The 22,776-nt window shown below is 42.0% G+C and overlaps 1 protein-coding gene across 4 annotated transcripts in view; it reads right to left on the bottom strand.

The window, feature by feature from the left end:
• The window catches only part of FRMPD4 (FERM and PDZ domain containing 4), a 507,298-nt gene that overhangs the window by 40,278 nt on the left and 444,244 nt on the right, over positions 1-22,776 (bottom strand). For all 4 annotated transcript variants that reach the window (XM_057495503.1, XM_036912983.2, XM_057495504.1 and 1 more), the window contains exon 5: positions 3,348-3,393. In XM_057495503.1, coding sequence (XP_057351486.1) covers positions 3,348-3,393 — 46 coding nt within the window. The remainder of the gene's footprint in view (positions 1-3,347; positions 3,394-22,776) is intronic.

Here is a 22,776-nt window from a genome sequence, read left to right as displayed (position 1 = left end):
CTTCTGATGCTTTTTTAGGTGGTCTTAGAAGTCACTAGAACACAGTTTGGAGACCTGCTCCCCAACCCCCACCCTGAGCAGACAAGGATTCCCAAGCAGGTAGCTGATCTGGGAGGTGCTCCCAGGCAGCACAGGCAGGCGAGTGGAGGGAAGGAAACAGGGATGCGGAGCAAGTCAATAAAGTATTCTTTGTTAAGTCAGTCACCACTGCGGGCAATTGGAGTGAAGCAGGGTAGCTCAGGGCCACCAGAACTCAAAGTGACTTAGCCCAAGTCCCATTTCATCGGGGCCATGTTAGGGGAGGTTACAGACAGTCTTTGAATACTCTCTGTCTCAGGCAAGGTTGGGCCACGAAGTTGTGGAGGATCTAGATGTGGGAACTATGCAAGGCAGAGTCAAAGGAAAGGAAGGAGCTGGCCAAGAAAAACCAGTAATAAAAAATGCCAACAGTAGAAAAAACCATATCAGAACAAAACAGATAAAATCCATGAGAAAACCAGAAATTCCCTTTCTAACATCCCATACTAAGGAAACACTACTAAATACAGATAAAGATTTATACACAAAGATGTTCTTTGCAGAATTATTTACAATCAGAAAACATTAAAGACAGTAGGAAGGACTCAATGATAGGGCTCAGTGATTACAATACTGTCAATATAATGCTTTACAGCCATGTATATGATGTTTATAAAGAATTCTTGAAGATATGAGAAAATGCTTATGATATATTAGATGAAAAGAAGCAGAATATAATGGTATGTACAGTAAGATTTACACTACGGACAAGGCCTAGATCAACAGACTGGAGGGAAATAGGCCAAATGTTTACACTGGTTGTCTCTGAGGAAAAGGTTTGCTGACATATATTTTGCTGCTTCTGTATTTCCTTCTGTACTTCCACAGTTTTTCTCTAAGAAGTAAAGTAAAAGTGGTGGAAGGACAGAGCCCTCTATCATACTTAGAGAACAAGACAGGAACCTGTAAGAAATCACTTCTTATCAAAGAATATCAGGGATCCTAACACTCTTCTCCCAGGCCCCTTGACCTGGGCCTCACTGGAGAGTGATTTCTGTGGCAGGGTCATGTTGGGGTGCCCTGGACCCACATGGAGTGTGGCAAGTAGACGAAAACATCAACTCTCTCTCCTGACTGGATGTAATTATGCAGAAGAGATACAACATAAAATATGCTGTCCAGCAAGTTGCAAAATAAATTAAAATGCTAATTTTTTATTGTTTGTAATAAAAGTAGAATTTATAGGCCTCCTTTTAATCTGGAGGGTCATCTGTTTCAGTATGTCAATCCTGGCTGCCATGAGAATGCTTAGCAAATAAACGTAACCCAGTAATTCTTTTTTGAAGCAATGTGCTTGGAGGAAAATCCAAACACAACTTTAAGTCCTGTAATTTGGAGGAGGAAAAAGCCACGTTGGGCTGTACCAGTAAGGGGAGACCTTAGGTGGGGCAGTGGTTCCCAACAGGGGGCAATTTTGCTCTCCAGGGAACACTTGGCAATGCCTAGAAGCAAGTGGGAACAGGGCCCTACTGGCGTGTAGTAGCTTGAGACCAGGGATGCCGCTCAGCACCCTACCAGGCACAAGAGGGCCCATCACGGAGAATTCTCGAGGTGAAATGTCAACAGTGCTGCCACCAAGAAACTCCGAGGCGGCATTCAGAATGTACGTGGAGACCTGAAGGGTGCAGAGGGTGTGGCTCAGCCGCAGAGCTGGTGGGCTGGAGTATGTGGTGGGCATTTCAGGTAGGAGGGCTGCTCACAGGAGAGTCAGAGATGACAGTTCATCTACGATGGCAGAGCAGGGGCAGAGTGACCCAGGAGCACAGATGAGGCTGCTGGCCGGAAGAACACTCAGCACTTGCTCCTGAATGTTGTGGCTAAATGTTGACTTTCAGGAGAGCACAATAGCAGGAGCCACCCAAACTCCCAGAAAATTCCAGACTATCTATTAGAAGGAAGTTCCATGACTCGTGACAGTAAAGGTAATCATAGGAGTAACAAGTCACACAGCCTCAAATGGCAAAAAGCAAGAAAAACCACAAGACACAACGCCTAACTTACATGCAAAACGCCTCTCTCTTTCTCTAAGTTTACTGCATGGGGTAAAACATTGCAACATTGCAAAAATAACCTGGCTGGGAGTGAAATGATTTTGCATTTCTCATAGGTTATCAGGTGGGGAGAGAGAGAATTCAGGCAAGGCAACATAAACTTGAAGATCCACCAGGAATTTATAACTGGTCAGTCACTTGCATATTATAGTCCTTTATGTTGGCATTCCCAAATGTATTTGTCCACTGCAAAGAAATGAAGAAGTGTGGAGAGATTTGAAGGAAGTGTGAGTGACAATCTAGTTAACTGAAACAGTGTGAAGAATAGCCCGGCTGTACTTTACATGGAGGGAATTGTGGAAACATGAAATGGAGCGGGGAGGTGCCTGGGTGTGACTTGGTGTGACCCTATTGCATGGATGAGGGAAGCAGGGTTCCCAGCAGAGGTGGGAGTTGCCGGTTACATTGCTGGGAAACAGATCTCAAACCTGGGTTGTCCTACATCCCACTGTCGCCTTGGTTTTCAAATCCAAACGTGTGTGTGTGTGTGTGTGTATGTGTGTCATTATGTTGAAGAGATGGGATAAAAGGAGCAGGCAACATTAAACCGAGCTTTTCAGATACGTAGTTATGTCCTGGATGGCTTAGTTTGTTGTCCTGGTTAGTTCTACTTGTGATCTTAACAGGATCTCGAATATGTAATTCTTCCTGTACTTCAAATGGATTAATTTTATGATAGGCAAATTATACCATGATAAAGTTGTTTTAAAAACTCAGGGGAAGGGAAGGCAGTGTGATTTGAATCACTCCCCAACTCCTGACCAAGGCTACTGAAATCAAATCTGACAGCCGTATTTCCTCTAATACCTACCTTTCAAGGAGGTCTCCCTGAAATACCAGTTTTCTACCAAATTATTTAGAGGGGGATAAGGAAAATTATGCTCCGACATCCTACAATAAGATAGTCCCACTGAACTTGTGATTCTTAAACTGGAAACCACAGGAAGTCTAGATTTTTGTGTCATTTCCAGATGTGAGTCCTGTAGGACTCAACAGCTGGTGTTCAAGATATTTAGGAAACGTGCTACTTTCTTTTCTTGCCAATGAATAGGTTTGCTATCACGGAGTGTAAGATACAAATCATCAAGATTTTGGAACTCATCTTGTGAAGGCATGCTATTTTTCTCTGCTCTTATTCATCGTTGCAGTTTTACAGGAGAAGCAGGAGACTAGAAGTGTGAGATCACACGGTGGCACACTGACTCACAGGACACTTACAGGATAAGGCTGAATGACAGTGAGGAGTATCGATTCTTTGCAGCTCCTGTAAGAGAGGAAACAAACATATTTATGAGACGCACAGAGCCCAGACTCTTAACTGTGACTGCTATTCCCTTGAAATGAAATGCATGACATGTTGGCGAATGTTCTTTGGGCTCCTAGGGCACAGCAAATAAATAAAAAAACTCATAAGTTGGCTTTGAGAACAGAGAGAAAACCCAAACCGAGAGAGTTCAGGCATGGCAACAAACTGCCCCATTGGAAGCTTCCTCTGCAGTTAATGATGGGCGGTATTATCTGTGATGTTAAACAGCAGGGCCTTAAAATAAAACTTGCCAAGGGAAGAACCATTTCAGAAGCAGCAGCCCAACCATCTCTCCACTTTTCCCTGCTCTCAGAATCGATTCTCCCCTTCTGATTTCCCTTTAGCTGCTGAAAAATTTCTGCGTAATTTTCTGCAAGGGGGGGGGATTGATTTTTAAAAATTCTATTTGTTCACTGAACATCATTATCTTCTCAGGGTCAGTATCATGCAAGAAAAATGTCACTGTAGGTTTCTTATGTAAAAAAGCATCCCAGCAAATGTCACTTCCCAAGCTGTGTGTGGCTTGCTAAGTCCTCGGGAACAATGCCTGGACCTTGGGCTGATAAATCTCTCAGGCGGGCACTCATTGGGAACCAGTGTTCACAACAGGGAACACAGGCTAGCTAAAAGCAGAACAATGTAATGCCACGGTTTGTTTAATTTCCTCAAGTAACCCAGTCCTTTCAAGGAACCCAAACCTTGGGGGAGAAATCATAATTGCGGTTACAATTTTTCTTGCTTCCTTCCTTTGTTCCTTTTTATCATGAGCACGAGAAAGGTCAGGTGCCACTTTGTTGAGGAGGAGCTGACTTTTCCTGACTTCAGGCTGCAATTAATTACCTGCTTTTGTGATTTATTATCCGAATGAGTAAAGTGAAGGGGATCTGTGCAGGGCTGCTCCCTTGAAGAAGCCACCGCACGTTGCATTTCCGGCACTAACTGCTCTGTGACATGGCCCACTCACATCTGGCTGGCTTCGACCACGTCCTGCTGACTTGCTACTGCCCCAGTGGGGGGTGGGTCCTGAGGCAGAGCGTGAGGTTAGGGAAGACAGACATCAGCGGAGCAGGCAGAGGAGGAACAGAGCTCAAGGAACTCGAGGAAGAATTGGAACATTCAGGATGCTGGTGATGGTGGGGAGGGCGGCACTCTGTTGATGGTGTCTGTGGGCTCCCGCGAGTTCCCAGTTGCCAGGGGTTGGCAGAGAGCCCCAGTAACTGGAGTAGACAGCCAGTATTTTCATTAGATGGAGGCCTAGAGCAACATAGTGTAATCCAGTGAGAATTCAGGGGATAAGATAACTGTGAATTGCTGGTGGGCATGTGGACACATGTAGATCTGCAGGGGTGTAACGTGGCATCACTCGGCATGCTTCAGTGTCACAAGCACTATGACCCAGTCATTCTACTGTGGTTTATATCATAAAGAAATTTTGCCATTAGCCTTTAGGAGAACATGGATAAGGACCATGTGGAGGAGCAGTGTTGGACGCAAGGTGGGCGTCCACCTCCAGGAGTATGCGTATGTATGTATGGGTATGCACACAGGCAGTGAGGCAGCAGGCCGCAGCAGAGGCTTACTTAGATATGCATGGTAACACTTGGATAAACCTTAACATATAAGAAATGGGATGAACATACAACATAATACCATTTACAAAAGCTCCAAATACATGTGTGCAAACAGCAACATACATAACATACGTTTGTAAGAATGCAATAATAAATGACAGGACACACAGTAAACATGATAGAATGGTTTTCTCTTGGGGGAGATGGGAGTGGGTATAAGAAAAAATAAGTAAAACTAGAGAGGGGTCTTGGAGGGTTCTATGATCAACATCATTTACACCACGAACTGTTGCATTTAATTAATTCAACTCTCTGCACCTGTGGTTTAAATAAAAACCTTATCATTTGGCCAAGACAATGCAGAATCCAAGAATTCGGGCCTGCCCCACTGCACCAAACCACCTCTGCCCTGTTGGATTTAACACAGTCCCAGGGGTCTGACTTTCTCATGCAGATCTCTCCATAAGAGAACAAATACCCAACAACATAAACAGAAGCAAAGCATCGCTTATAGATCTCGCTCAAGTTTCCCTTGTCCATAGGAAACCAGCAACATTCAGCAGATGAGAAATAGGGTACAGCCCTGTTGACGCAAGAATGAGTGTGGCAGTCGTGCCAGTGAGTCTGCCTGGCTTGTTCTGCTCAAGTCCACTCCCGAGGGCTCGGTAGCAGGCAGTGGGCTGGGACCTCATCATCTGGACACAGCTGATTGGGTCTGAGTATGGGAATGAGCCAATCAGATTTCTTCTCTCCAGAATCAGAACGGAGAGGCACAGAGGAAGTGTTGAGTCACAGTCATGGGTGAGTAAGAGTAAAAGTTACAGATGCCGGTGACCCCTGAGCATCCCTGGTTCCCACCATTCCTGAGGGCTGGTTGTTCACCATTCCCTTAGAAATAAAATAACTGACGGAAAATATCTCAGTATGGTATCTATCATAAGTTCTGCAAATGGGCTTTTATTTGTTTTATCTCAAAGTACTTAATTACTACCTGCCAGGCAAAAAGAATCCACTCCCTAGTGCTTTGGGTCCCTTCGGATACTGGACCCAATCCTAGGAGGAAAGACGGAAGCCCTAGGTGAGGCCAAGGCCTCGCGCTGCTAGATGCCACCAGCCCCACACGCCGAAGCAGGGCGCTGCGGGGCCTCCAAAGGTGGTACTGAAAACCAGAATTGGGTGCTTTTAGCCCCTTATTCACCTTGGGGTCTGACTGGTAACTTAATTACAAAAACAATAATAGAGGTAACATGGAGAGACTGGAGGAAGCAACACATGCCCAAAGAACAGGGGCTCCATTTGTACCATTAGCACCTTTCCCCTACAGCAGGTCCAGAGGGCAATTCCTGGGTATGATATGCGGAAGATGCAATAGAAATGGCTCCCTGAGGTCATTTAATGAAGGCACCTTGCTCAATTGAGCTTCTTCCAGCAGTGAGAGGGCCTTAGTGGAAAGATATAGAAACCGAGAAGCACTGGAAGTAGGCAGTCCTTGAAATCATCTGACCCGAGGGAGTTGGGGCTGGAGCAACACAACAGAGAATGTTCCAGAAATCCACAAAAGTGCCCACAAGGAGTCAACCTTTGCTGTATCCCATGTATAGAGGGAACCAATGATGGATTACGTTGGTGCCAAATGAATGAGAACTTCCCTGCCTTTTACCTCACTGTCTGAGCCCCATTTCAAAGTGGAAAGAGCCGAAGCTAGACAACAATGTTGGGGAGTGGCCCTTAACCCAGTGATGGCTTTCCCGGGCTGGGAACAGGAGCAAAGGAGCATTGTAGAGTTGGCAGTTCTGATTATTATATAACAAATGAACACTTTAATTACAGACCACAGGTTGTTGTGGTTACAAGTGCACAAGTGACTGGAGAATTTTTTGAACCTGCTCAATATACTTCTGGGGCCTGAGAGTTTATTGAGGGCCGAGGAAGAACTGGCCCTTGAGAGCTGTTATGAGTGGGCAGTGGGGGAAAGGGACCCAGCTGCTGTATGATTTCACCCTCTGAGACCTGCCTGCTACACCTACCCCCAATTTCTTTACTTAACATGACTTGCATAAATCATGTTCCTTGAGTCCAAATAATCCTTGAGTAAGACAGTGAGTGCTTCGAACCCTAAGAGGAAAGAAATAGGTAAATGCAAGAATGAAGGCTAGGACGCGGTGGGGTGGGCAGGAGAATGGATGGCCCCAGAAGGCTGTGGGGAAAACGCTAATATCCTCTGGAGTAATCAATGGTCACCGGCACAGTATTTATTGGCTCACTTCCGGAAAGGGAAGCAGACATTCACAGCTCCAGTGTAGTCTGTTAGCAGCAGACAAGCCCTTGGAGAACGACGCTTGCTATTTATCTCAAATGTTAAGAAAATAAAGCACAGATACTGTATTAACTTCCTGTTGCTGCTGTAATAAATTACCACAAACTTAGTGGCTTACCACAGTACAAATTTATTGTCTTATAAAGTCTAGAGGTCCAAAGTCTGAAATGGGCCTCACTAGGCTAAACTCAAGGTGTCAGCAGGGATGCATTCATTCTCTAACCTTTTCCAGCTTCTAGAGGCTTCCTATTTTCCTTGGTTCATGGCCTCTTCCTCCAGCTTCACAATCAGCAATGCAGCATCTTCAAATTTCTCCCTGACTCTTCTGCCTTCCTCTTTCACTTGTAAGGACCCTAGTGATTACCTTGGGTCCACCTGGATAATCCAGGATATTTGCCCCATCCTTAATGGAATCACATCTGCAAAGTGGCAGGCTCTGGATATTAGTATGGACATCTTTGAGGGATCATTGTTCTGCCCTAACAGATGCTACCTGTATTAGCTGTCTCATGTTACATAACAAATTACCACAAACTAAGTGTCTTGAACAACACACATTTATTATCTCACAGTTTCTATGAGTCAGAAATATGGGCATGGTTTACCTTGGCCATCTTTTTTAAGTTCTCTCATGAGACTGCCATCAAAGTGTTGCCTAAGGCTAAGGTCTCATCTGAAAGCTTGACTGGAAAGGATCCATATCCAAACACATCTATGGTTTTTAGCAGGATTAAATTCCTTTTGGGGCTGTTGGCCCAAGGACCTCAGTTTCTTGTTGGCAGTTGGCTAGAGGTCGTCTTGCCATGTGGGCCTCCCCTACATGGCAACACGCTTCATCAAAGCCAGCAAAGGAGAGGGTCTGCTGGTAAGAGGGAAGTTACAATCTTACACAACATAATCATGGAATTAACATCCCATCACCTTTGCCATATTCCATGGGCTAGAAGCAAGTTACAGATCCCACCCATCATAAAAGAGAGGGGAATACTTAAAGCTATGAATATCAGGAGTCACGGATCATTGGGAATCTTATATTCTGTCTGCTACACTAACAAAAAGAAATTCATATGCAAGTAAACTATAAGTATCTCAAAAGTAGTTTCTACCCATGAATTCACCTCGCACAGAAATAATGCTGTCATGAATATCAGGAAGAAACATTGCTCAGCACACCTTGTTAATTTGAAAATGGGAGCCATTTTTCAAAATATGTCTATTATATTTATGGCCTGTGAAGCCTTTGTGTCTATAATAAATTTTTTGTAAATTGCCTGAAACATAACCTAGATTGATTTTAATTTTACCATTTAATGAATAAGTGAAGTTATTTGAATTGTAATAAAATATTCCAGCTTGTTATTTATCATCCAGACTGGAGATGTGCTTTCCTTCTGTTTTCTGTCATTTCTAATTACCTAATTATAACCTGCCAGACAAGGAGAACTAACTTCATTATGTTTTGAATCCCTTAGAATTCCTGGCCCTAAGATTCTAGGAGGAAAAGAAAGAGATAAGCCATGTAAATAAAATCTCAACAGAAAGATTAGAGTTGAGAATGGAAGATGTCATATTCAAATAATCAGATAACTTCTTTTTATGAAGGCCTAACACACTTAGAGACTTTAAAAAATCCAGTTAGAAGCATATTTAGACATGTATTATTTCATAATAAATTCCAAGTGAATTTTCTACCTTTAAACAATAATTTCCAACTGCAGGGCCAATATTTTTTAAATGGTTGAGTTTGTTAAAAACATTGTTTTAATCCCAGAAGCACAGTTGCTGACCTGTAGAAGAAAATACAGTCTGACCTACCCTAAACCACTTCTGTCAAATTTGCCTTCAATTCCTCTCATTTCATTTCTTTAACAAAAGTCTTTTCTTATCCTTTTCTGGATAACAAAACATGATTGGGATGCCCAACGTCAGTGGTTGCAGGTCATGCTTCGGTGTCACATCCCACTTGTTGATTTCACTGGATGCGATTCCACTGCAGAAGCAAAGTGATGGGAGGAAGAAGTTCATATTCAAATGAGGCCTTCGGTATGAAATTCCCTTTCAATAGTAAAGCTAACGCTGGCGTCTCCTTTGCCTGCAGCAGCACAGCTTGGCACCTTTAACTTTCCCACTGTCTATTTACCTGATTTTAATATTGCAATATATAATCAATACTGGCATGCACTGTTGTATATTTCCCTCTAGCCCAACTATATAGAACCCTTGATCAACATAGAGATCAATATGAATTTAACAGAGTTGTCAAGAGAATGGTGATTTCTTCAAAGGTTAGGAAAACAAAACAAAAACAAAATAACAAAAATATACAGGAAAACATTTTATGTCAAAATTCAAGAGTCTTGCTTTAAAAAAAGTCTAAACAACTATAAGACTTTAAACTTGAAAAGTAGAAGTAAGGAATCTATGAGGGCTGAAAGGTTATGCTTTTGAAAGGCGAAGTAAAGATGTAATTCAGGGCTATATATGAAAGGATTTTGTAAACTGTAAAGTGACATTCTAACATAGCACAGAAGATTGATACACAGTATTTTTATCTGGAAAGAAAGGTGGTAAGGCACAGGAAAAGGACATATGAACTCTAATTTCTAAGGTAAATACATGCACACATGAGATTCTTTCTTCTTCTTGCACTTCAGAGTTCTTTAAAGAGATTAGAAAAATACTCTTTTCTGCAAGCTAGTGTATCTCTGCCTTGTGAGCTCTCTGCTGGTGGACGGCCACTGTTGATGGAAATAAAAATCGACTAATGTATTTCTCCAATGATTCTTTGCTCACAAGAGCCTTTCCACAGTCCTAGGTGTATTTATGAAGCCACTTGGGTGCCTTCTGTTTTCTCCTATCTGAACCTGGAGATGTAAAAAGAACAGTAAGATTTTTGTGATCTGCTAAACCAGCCATAACATAGAGTCAGCCTGTTAAATGCTGGCAAAGTGGAGGAAATCATGTTGACCTTCATTTTTAGAAAAGTCACCACAGGACTACTTGGAATGAAGACTTATTGCTTCATGTACTGGATCTTTCCATCACTCTGAACAGAGACTGTGTTTATTCACTGTATCAATTCTTAACAGGTACTAGAGCCATTAGCTGGAGAGAATGGAAATGGCTACCAGTGAGCTAACATTCAAACAAGTTCAACACATTAGGCTAAGTGTGATCTCTCATGGACTTTAGGAAACATTAACACTCTACACATTGTTGCTGAACCTAGCCTTTATTTTGATAACTGTAAAGAAGGAATGGAATTATTTGTCATTTCTTCATTATGTCCAGGGGATGCCAAGGAAGAAAATGAGCATAGTGAAGCCACCATAGTCATCAGGGCAACAAAGACATAGAAGAGACGCATCAAAGAAGTCACTTGCCCAGTAGCATTGGCTTGTCTTCTATCAATTCTACAGACAATGTCTCTCCCACTACCATTTTACCCTTGAGTAAGGGGCTATACTGCTGAGCAAAAAAAATCACCAGTTTGGTAGCCAAAGAGAAAATGAAGAGAATTTAAGGAAAGATCCATATTACACAATATGTTAAAGATTTCATCCTGAAGAACTAGATGATTGTACTGTTCATCTTCTCCCATCTGTGATATGGAGGCTCCAAAGATGGCCCTCAATTAACTACACCTTTTTGGGACTCACACCTTCGTGTGGTCTCCTCCCCTTGAATTTGGACTAGTTTTGTGACTGACTTCTGACAAGCAGAGCATTGTGGAAGTGACAGTGCATGACTCCCAGGCCTTGGTTAGAAGAATCCCTGAAGCCTTGCAGTGATCCATTCCATGGGTACCTTGGACTGCTCCCTGGGGGAGAAGCCGGCTCCCACGCAAGATGTCCAACAACCTGCGACCACCATGCTGTGAGGACGGTAGCCAGCCATGTGCAGAAGAGTGTGAGGAGAGGGGGCCTGGGCTGGCCGGACACAACAACGTGCAGGCAACAACAAGTGAGTGAAGGCACCTTGGATGTCCAGCCCCAACAAGCCTTGATAGGGCTACATGCAGAACTTTCGGACAGCTCCAGCCGGCATTTAACGGCAGCCACATGGGTGACACCAATGCAAACCATCAGGATGAGCCCAGTCAACCCACAGAATCAGTGATCAGAAATGTTTTTATTAAGCTGTTACATTTGTTGGAATGCAACAGAAAACTGGAGCATCATCTATCCATAAAGAGTTTGAAAACTATGTTTTTAGAAACAGGCAATCAAAGGGGTCAAATGGTTTTGAAACTGAACCCACACTTACAAAAGATCTGTCAGGCAAACTTATACGGAAGTGTGGAAAAGTGCACTCTAACTGCTGGAATGGGTTAGCGCAATGAGAACATTAATCATGGACTTCCTTGGAGATTGGAGTGGAGGGGAAAAGAGCTGATAGGATGACGGGGGAGGAAAGACCCAATCACAGTCTTGGACTAAAAATGCTTCACCCTAAAGCGGGCACAACTGGCAGTACATTGTAGGGAACATATTTGAACTTTGCAGAGAAAGGATTAAAGTACATTGTAATTATAGGTTTAGAATTAAATAACTTACATACAACTGATGACTTGAATAGAAACCAAGGGAGAAACCAGAATCCTTCACTAAGTCTAATTCACATTTTACTGAGTGTATTTAGGGCTTAGGCTGTGTTTTTCTTTGTGAAGAATATTAGGCTATTAGGTTAAGATCCATGTAATGATGCAGTGATTATCAAAATTAACATTTTAAATGAAACTGTTTCATTTCAAGCCCTTTATTTAATTGTACTTTTTAAACCTTTGCAGTGTTTGGCACTCTGAATTTGGAAACTGCTGCTAAGAAAGTTTTATTTGCACATGATACTTGGTTTTGGTTTGACCTAAATATTTTGTCCATTTAATTACTTTTTTGCTGAATGAATGTTGTCTTTGGCCTTTGAATTACTTCCCTTCAACTAATGGATGAAACTGGTACTTATATTTAAAAATTATGAAGAACGGTAAGATGTCTTCAGATAAAAGTTAAATTATTTTATCATATTTTATCACATATATGATACTAAAGAGCTGTCCCCTCATTCATCCCTTCAGTAAGTATTGAGGATCTAGCAGGTGCCGTACATTTATGCGTCAGTGATGCTCAAGGGGGAATGATTTGGCCCCTCAGGGGCATGTGGCACTGTCTGGAGACATTTATGGTTGTCACAACGAGGGCGGTGCTGCTGGCATCTAGTGGGTGGAGGCCACAGAGGCGGCTCAACATCCTATATAGTGCACAGGCCACCCTCCCGCCCAAACAATTTTCAACCCCAAATGTCAGTAGTGCTGAGAGTGAGCCGTCCTGGGCTATAGCAGATATAACTGCCAAGGACAACCACTATCCTACACTGACTTCAAACACCACAGAATAGTTTGACCCCACCTGGAATATTATATCAGTATAATTTCACGGCATGAACTATTTCTTTCTTCTTTCACCTAGCATGGTATTTGGAATTCACCCAAGTTGTCTTATGCCACTGTGTGAATGTACTACAATTCCTTTATCCGTTTTACCATCACTGGATGTTTGGGTGGTTTTCAGTTTGGGACTATAAAGAATAGTACTGATATTAACATCTTATGTGTGTCTTTTGGTGAATATATGTCTACATTCTGTTTGGTATACATCCTCCAAGCGGAACAGCTATGTCATAGGGTATGTATGTGTTCAAGCAAAGACCCTGTTTTATTTGGATACATCATTCCTTCCTGATATTGTGACATGTGTAGTCTCTTTGAGTCTATGAACTCTAATAGCCTTCCTTTCTACCTTATTCTTTTACTCCTCTTAGTGTCTGGCTGAGCTCCTTTTAGTCTGATGGATATTGGAACAAATTGCAGTCCATCAATACACGCTGTCATCTAAACCCATATTCTTGAGTGCATGGGGAGATAAGTGCTATTATGACTGAAAGACATCATGTTGAACAAGCGATCAATTTATGGCTCACAATGGAGGGTCTGGAGAAGAATGTCTTAAAGTAACTTAAAAGTAAAAGCTTTGTCAGCTGAGTGAGGGGCATAAGAAGGTAGGAGCAATACAGCATTCAACTCACCAAACTAAAGAGTAAAAAGTATATCAAAATTATTGGGAGTTCCTAAGTCCTGGTGAGCAGTTGGTAATAGTCCAACTTATCATGACAGGTTGGGAAGGAGAGGGTTAATTCCGATCTCACCCTTTTCCTGCTGCTTTGACATGGTTATAGTATGAAAGCATTCTTTCCCCAAACTCTTTTTGTCTGTCTATATCTTCAAACATTGTGTTATTTGAAAAGTTAAATATCAAAATTTCCAAGAGCATTTGGTTGGCTGAGAACATCTAAGGAATTCTCTAGAGCTGTGGCTATTTAAATCTAAATTCACTAAACAAAGGAAAATTAAAATCCAGTTCCCCTGTTGCACTAGCCATGTTAGGTACTTAACAGCCACAAGTAATTACAGACGATCATATTCCATCGTTGCAGACCGATCTGTTGGACAATCCTGTTCTAGATGCTCGTCTAGAGATATTCTCCCACAAAATACCAAGGTGATTTTCCTCCAAAATTTTACCGGGATCTCCATCTTATTCTAGAGGAGGAGGCACTTTGGCCAGTTGGATCTGACTGTAGGAAACCACAGAGAGAGAGAAATGTTGGTCAGGAACAAGAAATTTCACTGTATAAACCACACAGCAGCCCACACGTTTTAGAATAAGTTTTTTAATAGTTTATCCCTAAAATCAAGAAATACTATATTTTCTAAAATAATATGATGATTTCTAACAATTTCAAATAATACTGTTTCATTATTTCCCCAAATGTATTCCCCTGGCTCAGGTGCATACCAAACTGGAAAAAACTTTGAACAGCAACAACCACAAAATAAGAAGTGGATTAGTAGCTAACATGTCCTAAATGATTGTCATTTGCCAGACGTTACTGAACTACATACATTACTCGTGTTGCCTAATTCAAACCTCCCAATAACCCAGTAAAGAAGGTCTAGTTACACTTATTTTGGAGATGAGGAAACTGAAGTTCAGAGACATCAATTAAATGGTTCTATTTCACACATTCAGGAAATAGCAGAACCAGAACATGGACCTGTGCTTTCTGACTCCAAAGCTGGTGTCCTTATTTAAGTTGTTCTGTAGAAATTCAGATAGGGGTCTAGAAGCACAGAACTTAGAAGGCACCAGAATGGCATTTTAGCAGCCCTGGTAACACTTCCAAGAATGATGAGCATTACTAGTACTTAGAAGGAGCTTCTGTTGCTCACGTACATTTGGGGCATATCACATCATCCCAGGGGGCTTCAGTTTTTTCATCTGGAAAAGAAGGGAGCTTGAACTAAATTAGTTTTCAAATTGTGCTCCATGCAACCCTTCTGAGACAGGGACCCATGTCAGTGCCAAGAGCCCTGGATACCCCTGGGTCTTTTCAATCAGAAACCCTCCACTGCTTTATGCAGTAGGAATGTGGGTTAGGATTCTGTTGGGAAAAATGTCTTACTGCTAAAAGCAAATAGGGAAACCAGTGGATAAAATGGTTGCTACCAGTTCATCACATTCCAACAGGCCTTCGTCTGCTATTCTAAATCCCATTCTGAATTTCCACAAAGGTGTTCAGAATACTTTTCTTGCTTTAACTTCTCTTCCTCAATGAAAAAAAAAGATTACAAAGTTTTACTGGATTTGGTTGCTTCATTCTTTACATTTTAAGAATGACAATAATGCTGCTTACTATTTTATATTGCAAATGTAGAGCATTTCAGAAATAGTCATAACACTCTGGGAGACATGTAGTATTATTGTCCCCATTTTAAAAATAAGGAAATGAGGCTCAGAAAGTTACAGCACTTTTAATAAAACTGCATGGCTAGAAAGTGGTGGCAGTTATTTGCATGACCTGACTTTGGGCTTGGCTAATGACTTGCTTTTGCCAAAGGAAGAGGTGCAGAAGCGACAGCATGGCAGATCAGGCACTACTCTTTTCAAGGCCCTGCACATACCTTTTTGCTCACTCATGCTCTGTATCACCATGTGCATATCCTACCCTAGCTGGGCCCCTGCTCCAAAAAGGATGAGAGACCTGTGGAGTAGACCCAAACGTAGTCTACAGCTTCCAGGCAACCCCAGCCAAGATCAGCAGAGCCACCCCAACCAGTTTTTAGATCCATGAGACAGAAACACCATTTCTAGACACAGAAGGACAAATATTATATATGATTCCACTTACATGAAATATCTGAAATAGGCAGACTAATAGAGACTGAAAGTAGATAAAAGTTTACCAGTGGCTAGGAGGTGAATGGAATGGAGAGTTTTTGCTTAATGGGTCAGAGTTTCTGTTTGGGGTGATGAAAAAGTTTTTGAAACAGTGGTGATGGCCGCACAACATTGTGAGTATAATTAGTGCCCCTGAATTGTACACTTAAAAGTGGTTACAAGAGCTAATTTTATGGTACTGACACTTTACCACAATAACAAAAAAAGAAATGTTTGTTGTTATGAACCACTGAGATCTTGTGTTTATTTGTTGTGAAGCAACAGCTGACTGATACAGCCCCTATGCAATAGTAGGGCAGGCTTTACATAGAGAGAAGAATGAGAATTTGATTTAGCACTGACTTGTGAGTAGAAGAAAAAGGGAGATAATGTCAGATTCAACATCTGATCTGCTGAGTGAGATCTCTCCATGCTAAAAATAAATTAGATAATGGGCCAAGTAAGGAACCAAGTGTTGGGGCAATTAAGAGACCATTTGCAAGTGGCTTATGCCATTTCAGGGTCATTCCTATGCAGACACTGCTGTCATGGGGTATGTGGATGACTAGAAGAAGTCAGTGAGCTAGAAACACTTCTGAAACATTAAAAATTTGAAGCCAATATAAATTTAGAGCCTGAAAGACTGGAAGAGATTAGAAAGAGACAGGTAGTGTCATCTGCCAAGTCAAAGCTGTTAGAAAGAATAGTTCGTATCCCAAGTCAATTCTTTTGAAAAAAAAAAAATCTTTCTTATGCAATTCAAATCAATTTGCCTTGACAGTTGCTTGCCATTTCTCTCTAAGTTCAGAAGATATTTATGTTTGATTCTGCTCTCGTTCAGCACTTACTTCACCTTCTGTTCCCCAGTCCTGCAGTGCTCTCACAATACAGGGATTTAATGTATTTTTAAACGATAAAATTAAACAGAGGGCCAGGGACTGTAATGGAGTATGTGGCACAATCACAAATGGGAGGTGGCAATTGAAGCCTTTTTGTACATGTGCTGAGGGGCTAAAATTGTTCAAGAAATGAGGTGTTAGCTAAAAGTCTCAGCAGCAAGCAGTGTACTGCAAAAGGGAAATAATAATAATGACAATGATAATAATAATAACAGGCATGTTCAGAGAATTGTTGTAAGGAGGACAAATTACAGATGGGTGAACTGTTTTAGTATCTTGGAAAAAAGGTATGATGTAAATTCCAGTTCTTTCTCTTTTCATTATTTTTCTTTGAAGACAGCCAGAAAAAAAAAAAAGATCCTAGTGGGTGGATGAGAAGCAGGGATTGAGGGAAGAAAGGGAGAGGACATAATTCAAAGCAGCAAATGATAGGGAAAAGTACTTTCTGGCCATGGCATTTGCTTTAATTAACATCACCTACCTAGCCACACAGCTATACAGGAGGTGGGGTGATGGCAAGATGTCTCCCCCCTCTCACTCTTATCCAGGAAATACCTAGATTTTCCATCCACGTTGCTAAGAATACGGTCCCAAAGGCAGGCACTAATACTCCTTGCTCGAGGACAGGAAACATGCAAAGGCAACTGCTGTTTTAAGTGAGCTCCTCAGAATGCAAGCAAGGCTGAATGCTGCTTACTGCAATTTATAGTGAGAGAAGGTGAATTCACCTTGGATTCCATGGATGTATTCAATTTTGTCAGGTGAGATGATAATGAGAAGCTTATGACTTTCATGACAACCAATAAATGAATTGTTTTCCAAATAAATTCATTAATAACCGTATTTGGGAAAAATAGCTTTTTTAACAAGAAGTAGAATGCCTCTGGTCTACTTTCTCTCAGGTCTATTTGAAAGCTGTTCGATCCACCCAGTGAAATATTATGTTGATCATGCTGTTTCCCTTCTCAAAATATTATAATGATTTTCAACTGCATCTAAGATTCAACTAAAATTCCCAATAGTTTTCTCCCAGTAGGGGGCACTCCCAGTAGCTTTCCACATATCTCCACTTACATTTCAATTTTGAAGATCACTGGAATTCATTCAACAAATGTTTGATAAGCCCCTACTACCCAGCAAACACTGTTTTAGGCTCTATTAACACACCAATGAACTAAACAGAAAGTAACATCTGCCCATCTACCGTTGCCACCCTCTGGAGCCACCTGGGGCTTGGACATTTGAGCAGAGGATCCCCTGGCTGGCCGGGAGAGGACCTGGAGGAGGCCCTTACACCTCGTATTTCTGGCTGGCTGTGTTCTCATCCAGAAGATGAGAAACTGGACTGGAGTTCAAATTACATGGGTTTCTCCCGGAGACCCAAAGCTGCCTACCCTTTTAGCTAATGAGTCTCCCATGTTAATCAACCTGTTTTGCTGAAGGTCATTCATCTGAAACTTCCTGTGACTTTTCCTTCAACAACAAAGATCCCCCACCATCTTTCTTCAGAACACTCTCCAGGAATCGCACCTTGAAGTCTTCCCAGATGACCCCATCTGCCTCCAGGCCTACTGGTGTTCAAGGCAAGCTGTCAACATCCAGGGACAGCTCTGCAGGTGGGAGAAAAGACTGCCTCTCCCTAAAGAAAAGAGGTAGCAGATTGGGCAAAGAGAAAAACAAGGTGCTTGCCTACCTGGAGTCCCATGGCTTGGACCATTTTAATCAGAATGCAACTCTGCAAAAGGTTTCAATGTAGATGGGAACGAGGGATGGTCAGGATCTATGCGAGACCAACTGGCGAGATTCTCAGAGGAACTACCATATGAATGATCATTTATTTCACATCTACTGTATGCTAGGGATGTATAAGGCACTTCACACCCACTTATTTGTCATGCACTCCTTCAAGTATGTTAGGAGTTAGGTGTTATTATTCCCGCTTAGAGATGAAGATATGGAGGCTCTGGAAATTAAAAGACTTTGAACCCAGATGCCAGAAGTTAAAAAAAAAAATCTTCGTTTACCAAAGCATATGCACTTGTGCTGCAGGAGGAGGGCCCCTGCTAGACAGGCAGTTGCGGGCTCAAGCCTGGGGCAGAATCTGGTGCACAAGTGGCAAGGTTATACAGGATGCGGTATGAGGGATGCACTGCACACTGCCCTGAGCCATATGTCTTCATAAATGGTGGTGCCTGCTGTTGTTATCATTAAACTATTACTGTTCTTCTTCTTCTTCATTCCTGTCCCCAGAGCCCTGAGGGAGAGCATTCCAGAAGGGACAGAGGAGAGTCCAGCCCAGGGATAGAGCTGATTCATTTCACTGCCGCAGAAAGCGCTGTTCTGCGCCCTGCATGTGTGCTGTGCATTCCTGGAGCTTCTGTCTGAGCGCACCATCCCTGAGGCTCCAAGAATAATTCCTACAGGCGCTTACATGACACCCCAGACTGGTCTCAGCTGTGACTTGGGAAAGTCTAGGAATGCACAGGTTTGCAAAGCAGGTTTCTAAAACAGGATCTGGACACTTGTAGAGGCTGGCAGCCTCCCAGGACGGAATTCCGTCTCATGGGCCTGACAACCACCTCTCCCTGGCCTTGTCAAGTCACATAATATTGTCTCTTGTCCATGGTGCGTGTCCCAACCGGTATGGTCCATCTGGAAGGTGATAAGGAAACATCAGAAACCATCTGCATTCAAGTAATCAGAGCAATGTCAGCTTCCATTTACTATTCACCACTGACTACACCAGGCCTGGTTTGAGCTGCTTGACCCTCATCATCTCTAACGTTTAAAATAACTCTGCAAGGTAGTTTGCATTATTTCCACTTTATATGTGAGAAAACAGGCTCTCTTCAGAAAGGTTAAGCATCTTGCCCAAGGCTACAGCACTCATTCAATGTCAAGCGAAGAATACAACCCCCCCACGCACACCCATGTCTTCGATCTCTGTCCTTGGCCAAGTCACTGTCAGTATTCAGAAAGCCCACATCCCCAAGTTCTGCTTTTCTCTGTTAGCTCACTGGTGCTGCCCAATAAAGACACACGTTGTGTTAGTCTCTATGGGCTCCAGAGCATGCTCCCATGTCATTTGTTGTAATCTCCATGAGTCCACGGACAGGTAGGTATCACTCCCGGCATTTGGTAGGCGACTACACTGTGGTGCACAGAGGCTAAGCAGTTTGTCCACATCACCCGGCAGGCCAGGATTTGACAGCTGTAAAGCACAGCTAGTGCAGGTGTCTTAGAAATGCAGAACAGGAAAAGGGCAACTCCAATTTGTGGAGAAGCAGAGAGAAGGCAGCTTTTGAGCTGGATCTTGATGGACAGGTAAGAAGAGGCTGACAAGGACAGTGGGCTCCGGGAGCACCGAAGGTGTAAACAGGCAGGGATGCTTTGGGTCTGCTTGGGGAACAGTGCATTTCCAAGCATAACTAGGACACAAGATGGGTGGGTGGCCCCTGAGAGAGGGAGGGCTGGAAAGAAAGACTGGGGGGAGCTGAGGAAGACAATGACGATGCAGAGTCCCAGTAAGAACCACTCTCTGATAGTGGAGTCACTGCAGAGGGAGTGGATGCTGTCAATGGGTAAGGGGACAGAAGTTATTCTGTGCATAGGAAACCAAGTGCAGTTACAGGAGAAAATTTAAATATATGATATCAGTGCAATTTGTGTTTTTAGTGGGTGTCATATAGCAAGGAAAGGAAAGCTCTAGATCATCTGTTGCCATTATTAGAATTTAGAAGAAACCCATTAATTTTTTCACAGGGAAGGCAAACACAAGAATAATGGTTTTCAAAGCCAACCAGCCAACTCTGATTCTCACTAATCCCAGGTATTCCTAGGGGTTAATGATCATAGTCAACACCTCCCAATCTACATGCACCAGAACTGGAAACTATGCAGTGCTCTATTGGGATTGAACATGCACTGGAAGAGTAACAGTAAAGCAATGGCAAAGTCTCCGAACTCTTGTTCCAGTTGATAGCTTTCATAGGCATGTTAGGGGCAATGGAAAAGTGTAAAGTAGAGAGACTAATTTTAATGTGGGTAAGGAATAGAGATGATTCCATTGAAGAAGCTGTAATTCGAAGATGGCATATACAGAGACTGCTTGTAAATAGTTCAAGGACAGAAAGTACCTTCTTACCAGGAGGAAAAGCCAGGTTAATGAAGACTAGGTACCGAGTACAAACACATCTATCCTCAAACAACACCCCAAATCTCTGAAAACCTTGCAGTGCCCTAATCCTCCCTGGAAGTTGACAGATTTTCAGTCAACCATGATAATATTTTCATTGATGGAAAGAGGTTGTGGGATTTATTCTAAATTTCCTAAGTGTGCCCTCCATGTTTGAATTTAGCCTCAACCTAGGACAACTGTTTTTAAATTAATCAATGGCTATAATTTATCCATGGCAAGGCAGACAGAAATCCCATTTTCCTGTCTCTTGGGAAATACTGCTTTGAACATGAACTTGGACTGCACTCACCTTGCAACTGAATTCTGAGACCTTTCTGCTTTGTATTAGTAGGGTTTTTAGCCTGCATCTGGGTTGACTATATGAACAACAAAGTGTTTCCCTCATAAAAGCATTCCAATTGCTACATGAAGAATCATATAAAAATTACTTTTCAAAAGCAGCTATGCATTGGGGTTAAAAACAAAAACAAGGAAACACATAGAAGTTGTGGAATAGCTTCTTTCCTACAGAACCTAAGAATGTAGCTTAGATCATGTCCCTACATATTCCCCTAAATAGGAATGGATTAGAGTTTTAGTAGCACCATTGTCTTTTATTCTTCTACTTTCAAAGCTATGAGGAATAGAGAGGGTGGAGGTTGGCAATTTCCATTTTTAATCATCCTGTATTTCTCACTCCTGCCACCAAATGGAAGTTTAACCTCATGTCCAGAACCAGAGTAAATTAAAAAGGATGCAGATCAAAATATATGCAACAATCTTTTAAAAATAAAAAGTTTTTGTCTTTAATGCCAAGTTTTTTTTCTTCTTCTTGAATTTCATTGATGTCCAAGGAGGCTCAATATTTAACTAGGTAAAAATAGGAAACAAGGCCCTGTAAGGTGCTGAGGAGATAAGACAAGGTGAATACAAAAACTGAGTTAAGGAGTGAGAGTTTTCAAAATACTATGCATAGAGAACCAGTATGAAATAAAAGACAAGGTCTGGATAGATCATAATATGTTAGAAACAACTGTTATGGATTAGCAGGAAATATAAAATAGGTAGGAGACTATTACTGTGTGAATAATTTTGATAATATTGTAACATCTTATTTTCCATATTTGATAAAGAGTAGCAACATTAAAAATACCATGAGATGTGATTATACAAACTCACATTAGGGATTCTTTTAAAAAGTGCATTTTCTTTGCCCAAATGAGATATCAATGGCTCCTTTGAAACTCACGTAATGTATCATATAAATATATTTTTAAACATATGCCTTATAAAACTGTTAGGGGAAACCTGAAAAGAACAGGGGAAGTAGTCAATTTGCATAGTTAATAAGTCATTCTTTCCATGCTTTGCTCTTATTCACGTGCAGTTTCTCCTTGGAGATGGACTGCTAGCCATTTAAAGAAGGGGACATACAAGCTCTCCGTACAGATCCCCAGAAAATGGTTAAATGTGAGTGATACGTTGAGCCTGAATTTGAAATGTGGGTAGCTGGGTCATCCTTTGGCTTCCAAGTTGGGCCAGATTCCAACCGGGGCTGGGTCTCCTGCTTGAGAAGAATTGGGTGGGGGTAGTTTGGGGCTTGAGATTCCCTTCTGCCTGAGCAGAGTAGGAAGGCCACCAGGAGAGGTCCCTTGCTGCCCTCTCAGCTATCCAGATGAGAAGAAGACCCAGACGTGGGAGGTCTCTTATTCAGGCTTGGGGCACTCAGCCTCTCCTGTCCAGACTATGGCTAAGCACAGTTCTAGAATCTCCTCATTTCAAATTGAGAAGTGAGCAGTGTTAGTGAGCGGTCCCCCATAGCTGCCAGAGAAAAAATTAATGTTGTGGTGACAGCCAAGAGCCCCACAACTTTTTTGAACCCTAGAGTGTATGTCCTCAAAGATGCTCTCTGCACAGTGTATATGGATACATTTTAATTAACATCTGAAAGATTTTAATCAATGGTCTGAAATGTTTTAACGATGAAGCTCAAAACTAACTCACACTTATACATAATATAAATTATATATAAACCTTGTCAAATATAAAGATAAGGCTACACAATTATAGGCATAGCTGCCTAAAACAGATCACTTTGATCATT

This window comes from Manis pentadactyla, chromosome X (assembly GCF_030020395.1).
Source record: "Manis pentadactyla isolate mManPen7 chromosome X, mManPen7.hap1, whole genome shotgun sequence".
In the NCBI taxonomy this organism is placed as follows: domain Eukaryota; kingdom Metazoa; phylum Chordata; class Mammalia; order Pholidota; family Manidae; genus Manis; species Manis pentadactyla.
The sequence above is the reverse complement of the archived record's forward strand: the minus strand, read 5'-3'. Positions and strand labels throughout refer to the sequence as shown.